The following is a 20040-nucleotide window of genomic DNA, read 5'->3' as shown; positions in this document are numbered from 1 at the left end:
TTGTCCAGGGTTTAATGCAGTGTCCATGACGGGACGTTTATGGGCAATACCACTGAAATAAAGGCCCACACTACACATTACGCTTGTTCCATCATCTCAGAGGCAATTCATGAAAAATAAATATAGATTTTGTGGTCTATCATCAAAAACAGGCAAACCATGAACACATTTCCTTTGTCTGTCCGAAACAACAGCGCATTCTAAACATCAAGGATTCAACAATAAAATCACATCTACGTGCACATTTTTTGACACTTTGATTGTAGCTGCCCCTTTGATAACTTCATTCTAGCCTTGTTTGGAGCCCGATTTATAATTTAACTCAATCTGAATTAAAAATAATACTTAATTTGCCCTGAAATGGTTTGGTCATGTATACATTTTGTTACTACAGTTCTGTGAATATTGCATATTCTTTGAATTGTTCATACAGACACACTTTATTCCTGTTACTCGACTAAGCCAGGGGTTCTCAATCTCTGGAACGGGGACCACACAGGAGGTACTCAGGCTCTTCGGCAGTTCTAGTCTGTTTATGGGTCGATTTCATCCATCTTTTTGGCCTCCTTTGGGTTAGTGTGTCCTCATTTAGAACCACGCTGGTCATGGTTTAGTCTGATTTTAGATTTGCTTAGTCCTGCTCGAGACCTGATTTAGAAATTGTGTTGCGCAGAGAAAGTGGTACTTTTTGGGGAAAAGTTTTTAGTGCTACAGCCGCTTCATTCAGACACGTTTGCAGAATGCAACAGAAGACTGGCGGCATCTAAAATGCCTCTGGAAGAGAATCAGATTACCCAATTGTCCTTCGAAAAATTCTGTAAGTTCTGCAAAGATGTGACAACACAGGCCAGCGCCGAAACCAGATATGTCGTAATATCACCCGGCTGACTGGATATGTGGCCATTTTCTTATACCCACAAATCATTAGAGCTCCCTCTGAGGGCAGCGCCAAGAGGAGACGGCTGGCTCTGCTCATTTACATGACACTTTCATGGGACTGCAGGTGAACAGAGATATTAATTTGAAAGTTTTACTGTAAATTACTGATACGTTCTCAAATAAATAAAAAGACATTTTATGCTTACAAATTTCCAAAATTGACTGTATTTTCAATGGCGAAGCCTAAATAATAGATGGAGCCAGGTTTTATTTTGTCGATATCCAGTGCCTCTTGAAATTACTAATACACCTTGAACTTTTAAACATTTTGTCATGTTTACAACCATAAAACTGAAGTTTGAAGTTTGCTAGAAGTCATATGGAGGACACAGCTCCATGTGGAAGAAGGAGCTTTGGTCAGATGAGACAAAAATTTAACTTTTTGGCCCAAATGCAAAACGTTATGTATGGAGCAAACCAGACACTGCTCATCGTCCTGAGTGCACCATCCCCAGTGTCAAATATAAGGGGGGGAGCATCATGCTGTGGGGCTGCTTTTCCTCAGCGGGGACTGGGGAGATTGTAAGAATAGTTGTGAAGATGGATGGAGCCAAATACAGGGACATTTTGGAGGAAAACCTGCTGGAGTCACAAGAGAACTGAGGCTGGGGCGGAGATTCACCTTCCAGCAGGACAATGACCCTAAACACAAAGATAAATCTACAATGGAATGGTTCAATAAAAACATATTAATGTGTTAGAACGGCCCAGTCAAAGTCCTGACCTAAATCCTATTGAAAATCTGTGGAAAGACCTGAAAACTGCTGTTCACAAACGCTCTCCTTCTAATGTGACAGAGCTGGAGTTGTTTTGTAAAGAGGAATGGGCTCAAATGTCAGTCTCTACATGTGAAAATCTTGTAGAGTCAAACCCCAGAAGACTTGCTGCTGTTATGCAGCAAAAGGGGGTTCCACAAAGTATTCATTCATGCTGTATGAAAACTTATGCACGCCCCACTTTTCGGTTTTCTATTTTTTGAAAAATAACAGAATCATGTATCATTTTGCTTTCACTTCACAGTTGTCGGTTACTTGTCTCTGAACTTTCAGAAAAAAAATCAAAATTAATCTTTATGTTTATGGTTGTAAACATGACAAAATGTGCAAAAGTTCAAGGTGTATACTTTTCGAGGGGCACTGCATAGAAATGAATAATAACTACAATGTGGCGCTTTGAGAAACTAGGTAACATCTAAAACTGAGTGAAGGATAAACTAAAGGAGGACAAAGCAAATGCCGTTCCATTACTAGAAAAAAAAAAAGAAATCAGGTATAGGGAACGTAGTCTTTGAAAAATAATGAAAGTCAGATCAACAGAGTCGAGAAATGGCAATCAGAACCGGCTTCCGTCAAGTGCACCTGACTTCTCCGCATTGTCTTAGCGCAATCAAGTCCGCCCATCTGGCGTCTCCGCCTGCGAGACGGCAAACACAGATAAAGTCAACACCATCCCGACTGCAGCCTGCAAGTACGCCTCGAACGCGGCACCAGTTTGGAACATTCGGTCGGTGCTCTGATCTTTTGCGAATTTGGATTAGACACAGTATGGAGATTCTTAAACTTGAGGTCACTGGTAACTTTTTTTTTTAAACGTTAAAAAAACAAACAAAAAAACGTTCAAATAAGGATGTTGACGTGTAAGTGACCTGCCAACAGAACATCGGAAAAAACATAAAAGAAACAGGACGTACTTTGACCAGTCCTTTAGGTGTCAAATCTCAAATCGACTCTACTTTTTATTGCTTTAATCTTAAAGACAAATTGCAGAAACATCCTAGAGGAGCGGTCAATTCAAAACAAAGCCTTGAGCGACTAAAAAAAGAAAAAGAAGATATCCATTATTAGTCGATTACAAAAGCAGTAATAATCAATTTCTAGACGTTTTTTTCCAAAGTAGTGGTATAATTATGATGTGATATGGTTAAAGCCACACTGCGAAACATTCCGGGGTTATATGTCGCTTTGAAAACATGCTCCCAATGCTCGGTTAGACACTGACAATGGTAGTTTTGCAATGGGTTATCGAAAAGCGCCTGGAAGGGCTTTGGTAGACGGGGCTGTGACGACCTGCTCCCAGCAACGTAACGTGTCTGATGAAAATAAGTCAAATGCACTCGAAATATGATCCTGTTTGGGTGGGAATGCTGCACAGTATGGCTTTACGTCGGGAAACTGTCAGGAGTTGATGTTTTTAACGGTTCGCCCAAGCCTTTGTTGATGTTGAAGGGTAAAATTAAAACTACCACTACACACTTTTTTGCCCATGATGTCGTGAAAATGCATGTTGACAGCCTGGTCCACTGATTGTTCGGCCTCGAAAGTAATAAATCCAAAACCTAGCCAACGACCAAGAGTGAATCAAGGTAGCAGGAGGGGGTTGTGACAACACAAGATGAAGAAACAGTATCGGGCTTTCGGCAGTGAGGGCGCCCCGGGTGGTGGGTTCGAATGACGTTGCGTGCGAGTAACTGGAGTGGAAATCGCGAGTTGTGGTGGGCTCTGAAAGTTGTCCGACATCTTTTCAGAATTTTTCTAGATCTGGCACTGAAATCCTTTTTTTTATAGGCTCTGTGCGCAGAATGTTTTTGACCAACTTCCTGGTGGCCCTACGTGAATGAAGAATGAAACAGGATTTTAAAAAAGGAATTAAACGTGTGTCAAGTCTTTAACATGTTGTAATAACCCCTTACAACTAGGGCTGGGCACCGTAAAACAAAACCGAGATAAATCAGTAACACTTTATAATAACTACACCTTATTTAGCCTTAATAAATGATGAGTTAATAGTTAATCATGAACAATTCATTAGTTAAGTGTAATAAGTCAAATAAGTCAAGTATGAAGAACTATTCATTATGAGTTAGGCATTGAATGTAGTAATTAAAGCAGTCACTCTAGCCCCTAGAGGCCATAAGCGCAACTGCAGGTGTCGAAGCAATTTATTTAACGTATTAATTGTCCTCGAGAGTAAATACTACGCTGGCAGAAAAGGCAAAGGGACAGAGAGATATTGTACATCCAATTACACAATGGACATAACTGTTTTCACTCAAACTTGGCTGTAAATACTGTTTAAAGTGGCGCTAGCCCGCAGTTAGCATTGCCCGTTAGCATGTTAGCTTCTTCTTCGTGATTCTATGAGTGCGTATTGGCTGCTCCGGTCCGGTGGCAGTCAAGTTGCAATTGCATTATTACCCCAAGAGGGACTACGGAAAGGATTGATCAAGGTAAACAAGTTACTTAGTACTGCTTTAAGTAGTTTTTAAGTGTTAATTCGACAAATGTACCATCTGGACTAACTTACCAGAAAAAATAAAACACTTTTTGTTTATTTAAATGTACTTTAGGATGCTAAACGTTGCTAGGTATAAGCTTTGTAAGAAACCGTTTTTAAACTTCTGGTCAACACTGAATAGGCTGCCATTTATTTTCTGCTAAAACTAAAATATTAGACCAAAAAACAGTGGTTCGTTGACGTGGAATGTTGTGTCATCAGTTTCAGTTTTCAAACGAGATCTTCAGAAGAAATATCAGGATATGTGTGGACTGGGCCTTAAACTATAGGCTCTTTCTTTGTGACATCATGTGAACGCAACCTATTAAGTGGTTAATATTTCTGTAGTCAACAAAATGTTTTTTTGGGAAGAGCACATTCTGCCTTTTTTTTTTTTTTTTTTTTAGAAGAGAATTCAAACTCTATATCTATATCCATCCTCCAATTTACTCAACAATTCTTCCATCTCATCACAGTACAAGTCTCCAAAGTCATCCAGACTGGGCCTTTGTGAAGAGGCAAAACAACCCAGTCCTCATGGTAACTTTGGGAAACCTCTACTTCAATGGTGAACTTCTGAACAACTTCCAAACCCACACAAACATCTATTGTTGTAAATATTTTTGATGTATGATTCTTGGTTAAAATATTAAGTCATCCGGGCCAATTGTTTGGGTCTCGTTACTCCTTTGCGGTCTCATGCGAACCCCACCGTGAGCTGGGCCCTTGGTAAATTGCTGTGGAGCACACACTCGCAGCAGCCATTGTTAATGCGTCACAAAACATGGAGTAAGAAACAAAACGGAAAAAATTGTGAAACGTCTAAAAATCTTTCTCCAAGCTTTCCCAAACGGTCGACTTCAGTATAATTACTTTTGAAAGAGTCGGGAGAAGCCTGAACAATGAACGGTTAAAACATAACATCAACCAAAAGAAAAAAACACAGAGATAAAGGCCAAAAGATGAGATTTCGGTCACGTGAGAAGACATGAATTAGGCGAGAGCTATGTGATAATCCAAGTTCTACCCGGCGAAAGTCCTTGTCTGCAGTCGCGCGCCAGCGATTTCATTTCGTTCTCGCTGTGGCAGAACTGGGTTGAGTGCACGTCTGGTACTCGGGGACCTAACCTGAATCCAATTAAAAGTCCTTGGAGATCGGTCCCTTTTCGGAGACCTCTAGTATCATGCCAGGCGCTCCCAGCACTTATGCTCTACGCCGCTATTAATAACATCTGTCAATGACCCGTCCCATTTCCAAATATAAGTCGAGGCCGCGCTTCGTTCGACAGAGTGACATGTCCTCCGCTGCTGTAACGGGGCGGATCGTAACGAGCATCTAGGTCAAATCTATCACTAAGTCGCGTTTTTATTTTTTGTTTTTAGGCACCTCAGATCAAAGAATCGATTAATTTGGCCGGAATGAGCAAAGGTCCACAGAATTTCATGAAAAGAACATCTGTCCGACGGTTGAACCTTTGGGTTGCCCAGGGAACAAATCAAAATCGTAGAACGAAGAATGGATTCAACTCTGTCAGAAAACGTAACCCCATCGGTGAAAAAGCAAAACGTCCCAGAAACCAATCAGACAATTGTGAGGAAGAAAAGGGCAAAAAAAATCCCTCGAACTAGACCTGAAAGACTCTTCGCTGCCTGAGAAAGTGTTTAAAGCTGTAATACTTGCTATATTTGGGAGGATACCATTACCTCTGGGGCTCGTCTCGAAAGAAAGAAAGACGTCCTGGCTTAGATGAAAGACGACACTGCCCTCCTTCACATTTTGTTTAACGTGGAAATATTCATCTGGGGATTAAAATAATGTCTCTGTAAGGATACAACTCAGACATGGAGGCCAGGGCTGTTGAGGAGTTTGTCTGGAGCTCCCCCCTCAGGCAGCTGTGGGAAGGACTTGGTGTCAGACATGGTTAGCAGCTTCATGGAGGCATGATGAACACAGAACTGCTCAGAACATATCTAATGTTGGACTAAAACCATTTGCCTGACTTGCCACTGGCCAAAACCTTGCAATTAATAAAAAAGAGCACTGGTGTTGCAAGTAAAACCGTGTGGGAGAGACTTTTTTCTGTTCTACGTTTGGCCTTCATGTGCCTTCACCTACACGCACCTGTTCCAAACAAGACACGTGCAAAGTGAACCGTTTTTAAATATGGGCTTTAATGTGGACGACAGTTTTGGGTAGGGATGCTCAAACCAATACGCTGATTTGTATCTAAAGCAAAATCTCAAATGATCTGCGAATCCAGTCATGATTTCTAACTAGGCTTTGACATCACCTAAATGCGGTCGATTGGTTGACTGAGTGCTCGCCAATACCAAATACAGATAAAAGGAAAGTACAGAGTAGAAGACACCTTATTCATATACTAATGTCAAAGACTGAGTGTTAATAGCAGATAGGTTAGTAATTCGTTACTTTACTCATTTACTTGAGTAAACCTTCCATTAAAGTCAACTTTTAAGAAGTTAAATCAGAATTTCACTTACTGTATATGCATGAAACCGTTTTCAGTGCTTATGATGTGACTTGATTTGATTTGGATAGAGTTATAGGAATGTCCAGACTGTGTGCGCCGTGTGTCCAAAGACATCGAAACAGTCCGTGTCCAAAAGCTGCTTGTGTTGTGTCATTTCAAAATAGTATTTAGATGGTTATGTATTATTTCTACTTGACTGGCCTCATTTTGCAGTAGCCTTACTGTATCTGCATGGATGTTTGCGAGGTCGAGCTAACTTGTTAATATTTCATCCAGCTAAATGTTACTCAATATGGACAAGTTATATTTTAATTTAAAGCCCATCCCGAGTACTTTTTAGTCACTGGATTGGTTTTAGCGTTAAGTCCCTAAGCATGAAAAGCTAAGATACATCAGACCCGTTAGCAGCTAGTTAGCCATACAGTACACTAGAGATATAGAGAGAGATATAGAGATAGAGATACAGAGAAAGAGATATAAAGAGATATAGAGAGATATATAGAGAGAGATATAGAGAGATATAGAGATATATAGAGAGATATAGATATATAGAGAGATATATAGAGAGAGATAGAGAGATACATAGAGAGAGATATAGAGAGATATATAGAGAGATATATAGAGAGATAGAGAGATATAGAGAGATATAGAGATATATAGAGATATATAGATATATAGAGAGATATATAGAGAGAGATAGAGAGATACATAGAGAGAGATATAGAGATATAGATAGAGAGATATAGAGAGAGATATAGAGAGAGAGATAGAGAGAGAGAGAGATATAGAGAGATATAGAGAGAGATATAGAGAGAGAGATAGACAGAGAGAGATAGAGATATATAGAGAGAGATATAGAGAGATATAGAGATATATAGAGAGATATAGATATATAGAGAGATATATAGAGAGAGATAGAGAGATACATAGAGAGAGATATAGAGATATAGATAGAGAGATATAGAGAGAGATATAGAGAGAGAGATAGAGAGAGAGAGAGATATAGAGAGATATAGAGAGAGATATAGAGAGAGAGATAGACAGAGAGAGATAGAGAGATATAGAGAGAGATATATATAGAGAGAGATATAGAGAGAGATATAGAGAGAGAGATAGAGAGAGAGATAGAGAGATATATAGGGATACAGAGAGATGAGAGATAGAGATATAGAGAGATATAGAGAGATATAGAGAGAGATATAGATATATATATATAGAGAAAGAGATATAGAGAGATATATATAGAGAGATATATATATATAGAGAGAGAGATATAGAGAGAGATATAGAGAGAGATATATAGAGAGATATATATAGAGAGAGATATAGAGAGAGAGATATAGAGAGAGATATAGAGAGAGATATAGAGAGATATAGAGAGATATAGAGAGAGATATAGAGAGAGAGATATAGAGAGATATAGAGAGATATAGAGAGATATAGAGATATAGAGAGAGATATAGAGAGAGATATAGAGAGATATATAGAGAGAGATATAGAGAGATATAGAGAGATATAGAGAGAGATATAGAGATATAGAGAGATATAGAGAGAGATATAGAGAGAGATATAGAGAGATATAGAGAGATATAGAGAGATATAGAGAGAGAGATATAGAGAGATATAGAGAGATATAGAGAGATATAGAGAGAGATATAGAGAGATATATATAGAGAGATATAGAGAGATATATATAGAGAGATATATATAGAGAGATATAGAGAGAGAGATATAGAGAGAGATATATATAGAGAGAGATATATAGAGAGAGATATAGAGAGAGATATAGAGAGAGATATATAGAGAGAGATATATAGAGAGAGATATAGAGAGAGAGATATACAGAGAGATATGAGAGATAGAGATATAGAGAGAGATATAGAGAGAGATATACAGAGAGATAGAGAGAGAGATAGAGAGAGATAGATAGACAGATAGACAGATAGAGAGAGAGAGAACCTGTTCTGAGCAGTTCTGCGCTCATTCATCCAAGCGCCATGAGTAGCTCGCACATGATTAGCAGAAACCAAAAGCTTGTTTTCACTGTCATTCACACTACTGACTACAGAGGGAGCTCTAGGCAAAATCCTGTGTATCAGTCATTACAACATATCCTTATGTAGACATGACTTCAAATCCTAAAGTATTTATTACTCTGGGTACGCGTTTGACACCGGCACAGGAAGAAGAAAAAAAAGCAGATTTTGAATAATATGTCCCATAAAAACTATTTTATGTTTGTATCGAGCACTCTTTTCGGGAAAGACGACGAATAAAAGAATAAATCAAACATTTGGCCTGTATCTCTGTGACACTGGAACAATGCACAGAAACCTAAAGAAGAAAAAGACAAATCTTAAGAGACACTGTTAATCACATCCAAAGCATTCACAGGGAGAAAAGGGGGCAGAAGAAAGAAAAACAGGGCTTACTTACAAATACTTAACATTCTACATATGGGAAAACACATACTATTCTACATATGCAAGATTATAGAGTAACATCTAAAGAAAACTTATTCAGGTCTGTAATAGCTACTGCTTTAGTCAAATACACAACGGTGCAACGGTCGTGTTTAAATTCAAATGACAAACTATTCTGGTTCAGTCCCAAAAGATATGAGTGAACACTTTGTAGGTGGACCAGTGGAAGATTGAGGCAATGTGGGACGTGCGACTCTGAAGTTTTCCAGAAGACGTCCTCGAAACAGGATAAAGTTTGACGGGACAAATGCTTTGGCTGAAGGAAGCGAGCGCTCAGAGGACTGGCTCGGGATATTCAGACTGCTCTCAATATGCCAGCGGCCCGTAAGTTCACTTGTGATGAAGTGCATTGTTACTTTACCGAGAGGCTGGAGCCACCTACTTTCTGGAGCCTGAATACTTCACGAGCTTTGGATTTCTGTCAAGTGGGCTGGGGAAACTGTACTATTGAACCTCGTGTGACACCCAAACTTTGGACGAAATGTAAATCTGCAAAGCCCATTGTCCAAACGTCACGCAAAGCCTTACCAGTATAGTGTGGCGATAGTGATGTACGATTTGAGACTCTTTGACAGTTGACGCTGTTGAAAGAAGTTGGGTGTCGACATAAAGTATCTGGAAAGAGACCTTATGGTCCAATCCAAAACCTCTGAAGCTGAGCACGCACTACACCATTATTTCAGTCTTAAAAGATTGTGTGAAGAATGGGGGGGTTCACACTGCGCGACTGGATTTCGAACGAGTTCACCCAAAATGAGTGAAAGTCCCTTCAAGAGTTCACAGGCATTTTTTGTGATTGTTTCAGGCTGAAATAGCTCATTTTGGAGGCATTTTTACATCAGTTTTAACCAAAGAGACTCTGGGGAATAGGAAAAGACTTAAAATAGGCGTTATTTTAAATAGGTGTATTAGGGCTGCTCGATTATTGAAAAAATAATAATTACGATTATTTTTGTCATAATTGAAATCACGATTATTTGTTGCCTTTAAAAAAAAAGTCTGTCTTTATTCTATTTATTTATTAATCAAAACATTATGATGATATTTTATGTTTTCTGGACAGTCATAAAAGTGCAAATGATTTCAAGTACGCCTTGATTAAAGAGAGGTCCCTGTTTCACACCTGCCCCCTGCTGGCCAGCCCTCACACCTGCGCAAGTAAACTGAGCAGGGCGGCCTGATGACATCATCACACAGCGCCGTTTGTTTTTATGTCAGACAAAAGCATGAGTCACGGCATGTGAAAAGCGAAGGGAAAATAATCCCAGCGGCCTGAAATAACGCAAGTCTGCTTTGCAAAAAAAAAAAAAGAAAAAAAAATTGAAAAAAAAGAAAATGTGAAAAAAAAATAAAAAATAAAAAGACAATAAAAGGGAAAAAAAACATTGAAAAAAAATATATATATATTATAATTGATTTTTTGCGATTATGCTAATTTTGTAATCGTTTACTGTTGTAATCGAAATCGTAATCGAATTTCGATTAATTGCACAGCCCTAAGGTGTATCATCTAAAAAACAACCATGTGCGTTTAGTCAGTTAAAGCCCATCGAAGGAGCAGAGAAACTCGGACAGTTTCATTTCTGCCCGAGAAATGAAACTCGGGCAGTCGCGGGCTTTTGGATACGCTTCAACGCCGCACTGATTTCATGGAGCTTCGGTGATCTAATGTTGTGATCTTTGTGGGGCTTGCTGTGGCCATTTAGTTAGTCGCTTGTGGTAGTTAAGGTATCTTTCTGTGTGTATTTCGTTCGGTTATTGGCCGCTGCATTCTGTGTGTTCACTTTTGGGGAGGTTAAAATCGCCAACGCTTCTGCCTGGAAACCGGAATCGCCGATGTACCAGCGATCGAGTCTGGTGACCATGGCATTGACGCCATTTCAAGAGCAGAAAATAGGAAGCGGAGGGCGGGCGTTTGAACAGGATTATGATCACGAAACTCATCTACTGTCAACGAAAAATGGTGTAGCGTGTGCTCGGCTTCACTTCCTGCTAACATCTTTGTGTCGTGTCAAGCGTTCACATATTGCGGTTTTCTCTCGCTGTGGGAGTGGACGGTCCAGAATAGTTTGTCATGTGATTTAAGATGGAGAGGGGGGTGAGGGTGGGGGGGGGGGGGGGGGAGAGAGAACGGGATCAGCTTTTACCTCGGGGCCTCTGCTTCTCCGCATCATAGATCATTACCACCTCTGTGACCTTCAAACGGGACAAAGGAAACAGTGAGCGCCCAGCTCCGTCCTTAAAAGCAATTACAACATTCTGCTGCCTCGATTTAGTAACACAGATATCTGCTATCCCCCCCCCCCCCCCCCAGACCGCTGTTCACTGGACACACTGCACATTCAAATGTCTTCTCATTACTACTGGGCCGGTGTGGCAGAGAGGTCAGGGTGTGCCGTTATTTCCGAATTCATTTCTTCAAAATTATTGTTATCGCAGTATCGGGTGATGCAATATCCATCCTTATTGTGATAATAATTTGGTCTATTTTTTATTGGGTCTTACGCGATTCGTTCTGGTTCCACTCTAAAGACTAAATGAACGCATCAATGAGAAAACATGAACCCTTTCTTTGTATTAGCAGGGTTTTTTTTAATTAGAGGTTGAGCGATATCAGGTTTATTAAGCTGCTCCAGGAGCTGCTACAAAAAGTAAATATCAAGCATTGGCTTAAATGACTTGAATTGAGGAAATGTATCTTGTTTTGAGCGGTTTTCACTCATTTAGACACTTTTTCTGATCGGACCAAGTTTACTTTGCTTGTTTGCGGACATTTCAGACCAGTTCTAGGGTAAATCTCGCTTGAAATAAGAAAGTAAAGTTGCCAATGAGATAAGACCAATTTTCTTACCCCATTGGCAAAGAAAATGACCTGAAATAAGGACGAAATGTATCGAAACGAGTCAGAAACATCTCAGAACAAGTGAAATAATCTCGGACAAATGCCCAACAACTTCTTAAGGAGAGACACTACAGGCAAAACTCATTTTTTTCAGTTTTCAGGTTTTGGGCCAAATTGGTCTCTGAACATACAAGCTTTCACCCGGAAACAGAAAATATGCCTAATCTTCACAATAACATGTTTAAATATTGCGCTGATTCAATGTTCCCCCATAGACTTATATGGGAGAATGCAATTTCAAGGGCCTTTTTCTCAAAACACATTTTTCTGTCATTGTGGCGACACTATGTCCACGTCAGTCGGACCTAAAGACTTCAAATTTTCCAGCCTTGGACTGAACAATATTTGGAAGATTTTTTCCAGAGGGATTTTTTAGTATTTAATCCCTAACCCCATTTATTGAGTTTTGAATTGTCAAAAAATAAGGCGAAAAAACAGCTTATTTTAAAACTAAACAAGAAATCCTAAATCCCCTCTGAGAAAGTCTTGGTAACTCATTCATCAATAAAATTAAACCATAAATTTGAATGTAGCTCTATCCATTATTCAGATTTCGTCGCTGAAAAGATGGGAAATTTGGGGCATTTTTAGGCATAAAACACCTTGTTCTTATATGAAAAGATAAAATGACAGAAAACTTGCAATGTATTTTTTTCTCACATTTATGCCAGTCAGTGATTGACAGCAACAGTCTCAAATTGATGTCTGTAAATATACATTTTTTTCCCTATTCACCTGCAGTGTCTCGCCTTAACTAGTCAAAACAACTAAAATTTGGATTATTATGCTCAAATTGAGATGTTTATGCTGATCTAGTTAAATACTTTTTGCAGTGTAGCTTTTGGTTTAGAAAATCCGTGATATCGGGCACCAGTACCAGTATTGGAACAACCCTACTTTGCACTTTGATCGCACAAATGGTCTGTTGCTGCAGTAGGGGCTCGGCCTCTGCCACACGGGTCCAGTAGAAACTGACTGATTAGAACAGTTGCCTGTGTTATGCGTTGCCAATACTTACCGCTCCAAATCTATTGAAATAGTCCCTGAGTTCCGGCTCTCCGCAGTTATGGGGGATGCCGCCTACAAATATCTTCTTAGACTTATTGCTATCGGCTTTGCTGCCCTTCTGAAAGAAAACAGGGAGTGGATGGGGGTTTGGGAGGCTGTTAAAAGGATCGCTGCGGGAAGAGGCCAGTTAGCCAGCACGTATTCAGTCAGAGCAGAAAAGCAGGCCCTCTCTGGCCCTGGGCTAGAATTCTTAACATGTCATGTCAATGTAGGCACTAGTCTCCACAGATCACAGAGCGTGCTCCCGCCATTTACACCCGCCACACCACTGCTCTGCTGCTGCGCACTTCAAAAGCTCATCTTACAAATGTATCAGGAGGAATGATGGGAACTCTGGGTATTTAAAACGAGAAGAAACTGCATAAAACTGAATGTGAAATGGACTATATTTTGAGATTTCTTTAGTTTATAGAGTAGGCAAAAAAGTAACCCAGCTTATGAATCCTTTAATGGCTACCAATTTACAGTAGTCTGATATCCACTGGAGGCATGCCCATTACCAATCAGAAGCCAATATTACGCAAGTAGACTCGCCCAGTAAAGTGAAGATATTACTGCGTGGACGTCAGTGTTATTACGCCTTACAATATAGTTCCCCTTTTTATCCGCTTAGAAAATAGGCATGTTTAACTTTGTGTAACTATACTTGGATTATGTAGCTACTAACCTAACCATATTTAAATAGGGTAAACGTGGAAGAGCTTGGTTGCTTCTAAACTCACAGGTACATCAACTTGTCTAAGCTCAGGTATCTCACATAACTCAGTATGGAAGAATGGTGGCCTATTCTTAACAAATCTGCCTAAAGCCATGTTCCCCCAGTTTCCACATTCTCCATGTTTGCGCCGCACTACGCAAATGCGTTGCTATGCGTTAACATTCCACATCCTCTCTGTCGCCGGCCGCCGCTGCTCCGTTCCTCCCCGAAGAAAAAAATATGGATCAACTCAACTTTCAGTCTGGCTGGATCAAACCTCACATCCGATCGCACCACACAGGAAATGGAACGCCAACAACATCCTGGTTTTCAAAGTTAAAGGAATAGGCCACCGTTTTTACACACTGAGATATGTTCTTACCTTAGCTTTGACGAGTTCTTTAGGACCTGTCTGGCGTAATAATACCAGGACTAGTTTGGCATCCGCACAGTAAAGTGAAGATTACTGCGCGGATTTCGAACTACTCCTGGTATTATTACGCCTTACAATATAGTCCCCCCTTTTATCCACTTAGAAAATCCACATTGTTTAATTTTGTGTAATTATACTTTGTAGTGTTACACTTCACGTAACCATATTTAAATAGGGAAAACGTGGAAGAGCTTGGTAGCTTCTATCTTGACCTGTTTTGGAGCTATAGTGGAGAGAGGGAGAGGCTAAATGCTAACGCCGTCTGCGCTGTGTTTACGTGACTGAAGGCACGGGGGAAGATCAGACAGGTCCTAAAGAACTCGTCAAAGCTAAGGTAAGAACATATCTCAGTATGTAAAAACGGTGGCCTGTTCCTTTAACACCAACTGCACAGATTTTATTTTAGTGGCTGTTGATGTCGCCGTCATTCAGAGGAGTCTGGAGCGGAGTGCAGCTGACCTGAGCGAACAGGCGGAAGATGTGGAAACTGGGCGTTAGTGAGCACTTCTATATCGAGACAATCCATCCCCCCCCTGATTAGCCTGTATAGACATTGCTCAGGTGTGCCATAAGCTGTCTACCATAAAAGGACACTCTGAAATGTTCAGTTTTACACATAGCACAAAGAGCCACAAATGTCGCAAGAGTTGAGGCATGCTGACTGCAGGGATGTCCACCGGAGCTGTTGCCCGTGCATTGAATATTCATTTCTCTACAATCCGTCTCCAAAGACTCAAAGAATTTGGCAGTACGTCCAACCGGTCTCACAGCCACAGACCTCATCCAGCGTGTTCACCTCCAACACTGTCTGAGACCACCCCACATTTGTGTCAGGAACCATCTTAGGGAAGCTCATCTGCTGCTCGTGGTCCTCAGGGTGTCCACCTGACCGCAGCTCGTCGTAGTAACGGACTTGAGAGGGCAAATGCTCACATTCGATGGTGTCTATATTGACTTATCGTTCAATACATGACAGATATAAGACTCAATTTATATTTGCATTTTACGTCACATTTTTGTTATCTAATAATTAATATATCACTCTAAGTACATAGGTTTTATGTTTATAGTGAGACATTTTAAGATTAAAGCAGTACTAAGTAACGTGTTTACCTTAATAATCCTTTTCATAGCCCCTGTGGGGATAATACAAGTGTTTATGGGATGATTGGAGGGTCTAACATCACTTTAAACAGTATTTACAGCCAAGTTTGAGTGAAAAAAAAAATATTTCCATAGTATTTTTGGATGCACAGTAACCCTCTCTCCCTTCGCCTTTCCTGTCAGCGTCGTATTTACTCTCCAAGACAATTAATAAGCGAAAAAATCGTAACTTGCTACTACACCTGCAGTTGCGCTTATGGCCTCTAGGGGGAAGAGTTACTTAGTACTGCTTTAAATACTTATCGCAGTATTTTCATGGCTCAATATATCAAACTTCTGTTATGGTGACAGGCCTACACTCTTCACGGATGCGTCCAGGTTTACAGAGTTCAGAGCAGATGGCAGACAGCGTGTGGCCGTGGTCGTGTGAGTGAGCGTTTTGCTGACGTCAATGTTGTGAATGGCATTGGCAGGTGTATGTTGAACAGAATCTGAACATTTCAGAGTGGGCTTTTATTGTGGCCAGCCTAAGTCACACCTGTGTAACATTCACGCCGTCTAAACGGGCATCTCGATGGATCATCTCGGCAAAGAGAAGTGCTCACCATCACAGATTTAGACACAATTACTGCCTGTTTTGTTCAAGTTGATGTTCATTTTAAAAAGCCTTTGTATATTCTCATGAGCCATAATTGTAAAAAGCCAAGACTGGTCAAAACGAGGAAATAAATTGTGATTTTACTTTTTTGCCATATCGCCTAGCCCAACTATACATCTACTCTGGAATATTGCAGACAAATATTGCACCTTAAACATTCCCCGAGCCTGTACTGTGCGATTTGTGCAGACCAGAGTCTCACGACGTTGCATTTTGAGCGTTGCTATCAGCTGCTCCTCACACTTAAAGTCTGCTCACAGCTCGACATGGGAGTGCGAGACGGTCACTGACTACGCCAGGCCGAGATGCAAATCGGAGCGGCTTTGTGCTGTGGCTCCACTCCCGCTTTGCCTTCAGATGTTTGAAGTGATTCGGAGACGTTGGCTAACCACTCAAACAGCTCCAAATGATTAAATAACACAAATAATGGAGGTTAAAGCCACACTGTTACATGCTGTGTGAGAACTACATTGTTATAAAAGACATGTTACTACTTTACTAAATCTCTACTCTCTCTGCTGGTATGAAGACAACAAAACAACTAAATTACTGCTAAAGTTTACAAGAAAATTAACTACACAAAGGCTCCAGTGTTAAGATGTTTATGTCCATCAATATTACTTTGGTTGAATGTGTTGGAGATTCAATTATCAAACACAGGGCTCCAGACTGAGACCAATATGCATAAACCAGATCTAAATGTTTTGCAAATGCTAATTCCAGTCTTCTGTAGGAGTCCCCAGTTCACGAGCTGAAAAGGTTGGGAACCATTGGTTTCAAAGCAGGGGATTCCAACCACAACTGGGGACGCCAAACAAATTTGATCTTGAAATAACCCGGCGACCCTCAGCTTTGTGCCTCACGAACCTTCCTATGCCTTTTAATGACATTTTTAATTCGGGCGTTCTGCTCTCCCAAAATTCCACCCGATGGACGGGGGGGAGCGATAAAAAAAAAACATCCGTCGTTGCCTATTTTACTTCCGGTTGATTTAATGTAATAGCGAATATGGCTTACAAGCGACTGACAGTGCCTGAATTGCGTGAAAGGTTGAAGAGAAAGGGTGTTTCGAGTGTGGGGAAACGAAAGGAGGAATTGTTGTTGCTAGTTGAACGAGCGGATGGTGTTTATGAAGATTTAGAAGAAGATGAGAGCGAGCAGAGCGAACGAAAACGTCTGTGTGTGCGAGTGAAAGACGGCGACAATGTGAATGAAGTTCAGCTGAGAGGGAAGAATGTGATGATGAATGATCTTCAACTATAGCTACACATGATCTGCACAAGGATCTCCCCAGTATTTAAGCTCATATCCAGCCCATATGTCCGAATAAAGGACTATTATGTGTGCCAGTGGACGATGGTTATTCCAGGTTAGCCCCGTTAGCTTGTTACAGTCGCCTACAGCTCATTGTTGATGAAAAATCCACAATAAACCACAAATGCATCAAGCCCGGCTCAGTGTGTGATCATCTCAAAGGCTGCTTTATATAGTTACCGGCTGTATTTACGTTATTATTGCATAATACTTGTTTTCACCGGATCTATGCGCTGCTAAGGAGCTAGTTAGCTCCGGCCGAGCGGTTAGCAGCTCGAACTTTTTTTTGACATGGCTGATGTTCTCACGGTGAAAACACAGACTCGATAAAGTTGTATTGGGCAGAGAGATAATCAGAGGCTGTCAGTGCTTATGTAGGGAGTCGGAACAGTTGAAGTCTGCATCGTAAAATATCAGCTACAGAGTTGTATTCCTCTCTTAGCATAAGATGAAGCAAGCAGAGCGAGCGAAAACGCTCCAGCAGAACCGTAACTTGCGAAGACGATTTGCCACCCATAATGCACCGCAAAATTCAGTCGCTCCCCCGTCCATCGGATGAAATTCAGGGAGAGCAGAACGCCCGAATTGCCAAACACTATATTCTAAAGCCACAAAGAAATAAGCGTATATCAATGTCCCAAGATTTGCAAACATTTGATTAAACAGAGGAAAGAGAATTGGACAAAATGGGAAACTTTTGAGCAAAAACTGCAACTGAACACGTTTTAGAGCTTTTTAACTCGTTGAGCATGATTGTCACATAAATTGACATTTTTGGCCCAATCCATCCATGTATCCCTTTCCCAATGAAGTTCACCTCATTGTGTAAAGTGTTGGAAATGTCAAACAGCTGATGGGGAACGGATTACTGAAGTACTGTAAAGAATAAATGATACCCAAAACCATTCATCTGGAGCCCCGTGTTTGTACTTGGGTCCGTCTAAAAAATGAAAAATGTCTGGCCTAATAAGTGGAATGAAGGGGAAGTGAAGGAGATGGTGTGAGCGCCATGAGCGGCGGTGGTTGGATCAGGCTCGTCTTACCCAGCCCTCTTTGGTGCGAGACTTTTCAGGCTGCATTCCTCTGGGAGTGCATGGCTTCGGGTCAATCTGAAAAGACACACACACAGGCCTGACGTTACAATCAAAGGCACCTTCAGCGCCGCTCCAATAATGGGTTACGGCTAAATGGGACGATCATCATATGCACATATATTTGAATATAGAGGTCGCGTCACACACTCGTAAAGCGTGGAAGTGGAGCGCCATTGACTCCTTCAGAAAGATGAGGGTGTTCAAGGAACGGGGAGAAAATGCAATTTAGGTTAATTTTAGATCCGGTTTAGTCTAGATGTGATCCTGAAATAGGTTCGGTGGTTCTTGGGAGTTCAAATATTTATATAATGCAATCAACATGGAAAGAAATAGGGCTGCGGATTCACTTCTATAGAAATCATTTGCCAGTTTGAATCAGGCCAATTAGTGTTTTAGTGAATCCCAACGTCTGAAATGCATAGGAGATTTGTGATTAGTTCTTGTGATGCGACATTGGTGACCAAATCCACTCTTGGACATGAACAGATCTCCTTCTGTCGGCTTCTATTAAGATTTTTGCACAAATATAACGAACCGTCAACAGCACATGAGCAGAAACCAGGAGCGCGAGGCACAGAAAACTACACCTTTTTCATTCATTGTGGCTGGAAATGCACCGATTTATGACACCGATGCTGGAAAGTCTGTGATTTTATGGTGATGGTGGGTCCCGACACCAGACCAGTTTAGAACCACTGACCTAAATTACAAACACCTTCAGTGGCCAACATGGTTTGAACGCTTTACGTGAACCAGTCATAGCTTCAGTTCCAGTCTTGATTAGTTGCCACATTCAGCCGATGGAGGTCATGTGGGCCAAATGACGTCTATTTAGAACACGGTCTAAAGCTTGATCAAAATATGGAGTCGCTGCTGTCATGTTGGATCTGTAAATAAACTTTTTTTTTAATGTTTTATCCATAAACAAAGTACAGGCTTCCGTATATCGAATAGTGCGTCATCGTCTTGCCGTCCCTCCTCGTTCTGTGATTGGTCCCAAATCCATGCGAACATTTTGGCCATGGTCCCCAGGCTGCTGTACAGTTTGAAATGATTTGAGTAACACAGCAGCATGGGGATTCCCAGGCTACAAGCCATTAACAAACTCCTCAAAATGAATGAAAAACCCCTTGCTAATTTTTTTTTTTTAAATTTGGACAAATATTACATAGGGAGAAAATTATACCATTTAAACAACTTAAAACAATGTTTAATTTAAGCTGCCTTAAAGGGGCTGGAAGCAAGTTCGCCATTTTATACTCACTACTGCCACCTCAGGCCATATGTGTAACTGCACCTTCTATATTAAGCTCGTGCATGACGGCAATTCGGGCCGAAGTGACACATTTTTGAGTGACCGTACAGGATTTTAGAGGCAGTTGTGGTGAACAGGTCTGAGCTCAATCTACACATTAGGACATGGCTGGAACATGTAGGGGGAGGAAAACACTTAATTTTAACATTTTTAAACTCCTTATAGTCCCTTTAAGCAATGTCTTCTGTAAATGTTTTCATCAGTAGGTGGAGAAGTGAACTCCGCTCTGCTCCACCCCCCTCCCCTCCTCTCACCCACGCCCTTCACT

At 40.8% G+C, this 20040-nt stretch overlaps 1 protein-coding gene across 4 annotated transcripts in view; it reads right to left on the bottom strand.

Annotated features, from left to right (window-relative positions):
• The window catches only part of dazap1 (DAZ associated protein 1), a gene marked incomplete at its 3' end in the record, with an annotated part of 60502 nt that overhangs the window by 31517 nt on the left and 8945 nt on the right, over nt 1–20040 (bottom strand). For 3 of the 4 annotated variants that reach the window (XM_079580936.1, XM_079580938.1, XM_079580939.1), the window contains exons 4-7: nt 18407–18472; nt 13108–13215; nt 11335–11383; nt 3192–3274 (exon numbers count right to left, since the gene is read on the bottom strand). In XM_079580936.1, coding sequence (XP_079437062.1) covers nt 3192–3274; nt 11335–11383; nt 13108–13215; nt 18407–18472 — 306 coding nt within the window. The remainder of the gene's footprint in view (nt 1–3191; nt 3275–11334; nt 11384–13107; nt 13216–18406; nt 18473–20040) is intronic. The other variant, XM_079580937.1, reaches the window with a different exon arrangement.

Source organism: Gobius niger (genome assembly GCF_951799975.1).
Source record: "Gobius niger genome assembly, chromosome: 22".
NCBI classification, from domain to species: domain Eukaryota; kingdom Metazoa; phylum Chordata; class Actinopteri; order Gobiiformes; family Gobiidae; genus Gobius; species Gobius niger.
Note: the sequence above shows the minus strand (reverse complement) of the source record. Positions and strands in the feature narration are given on the sequence as shown.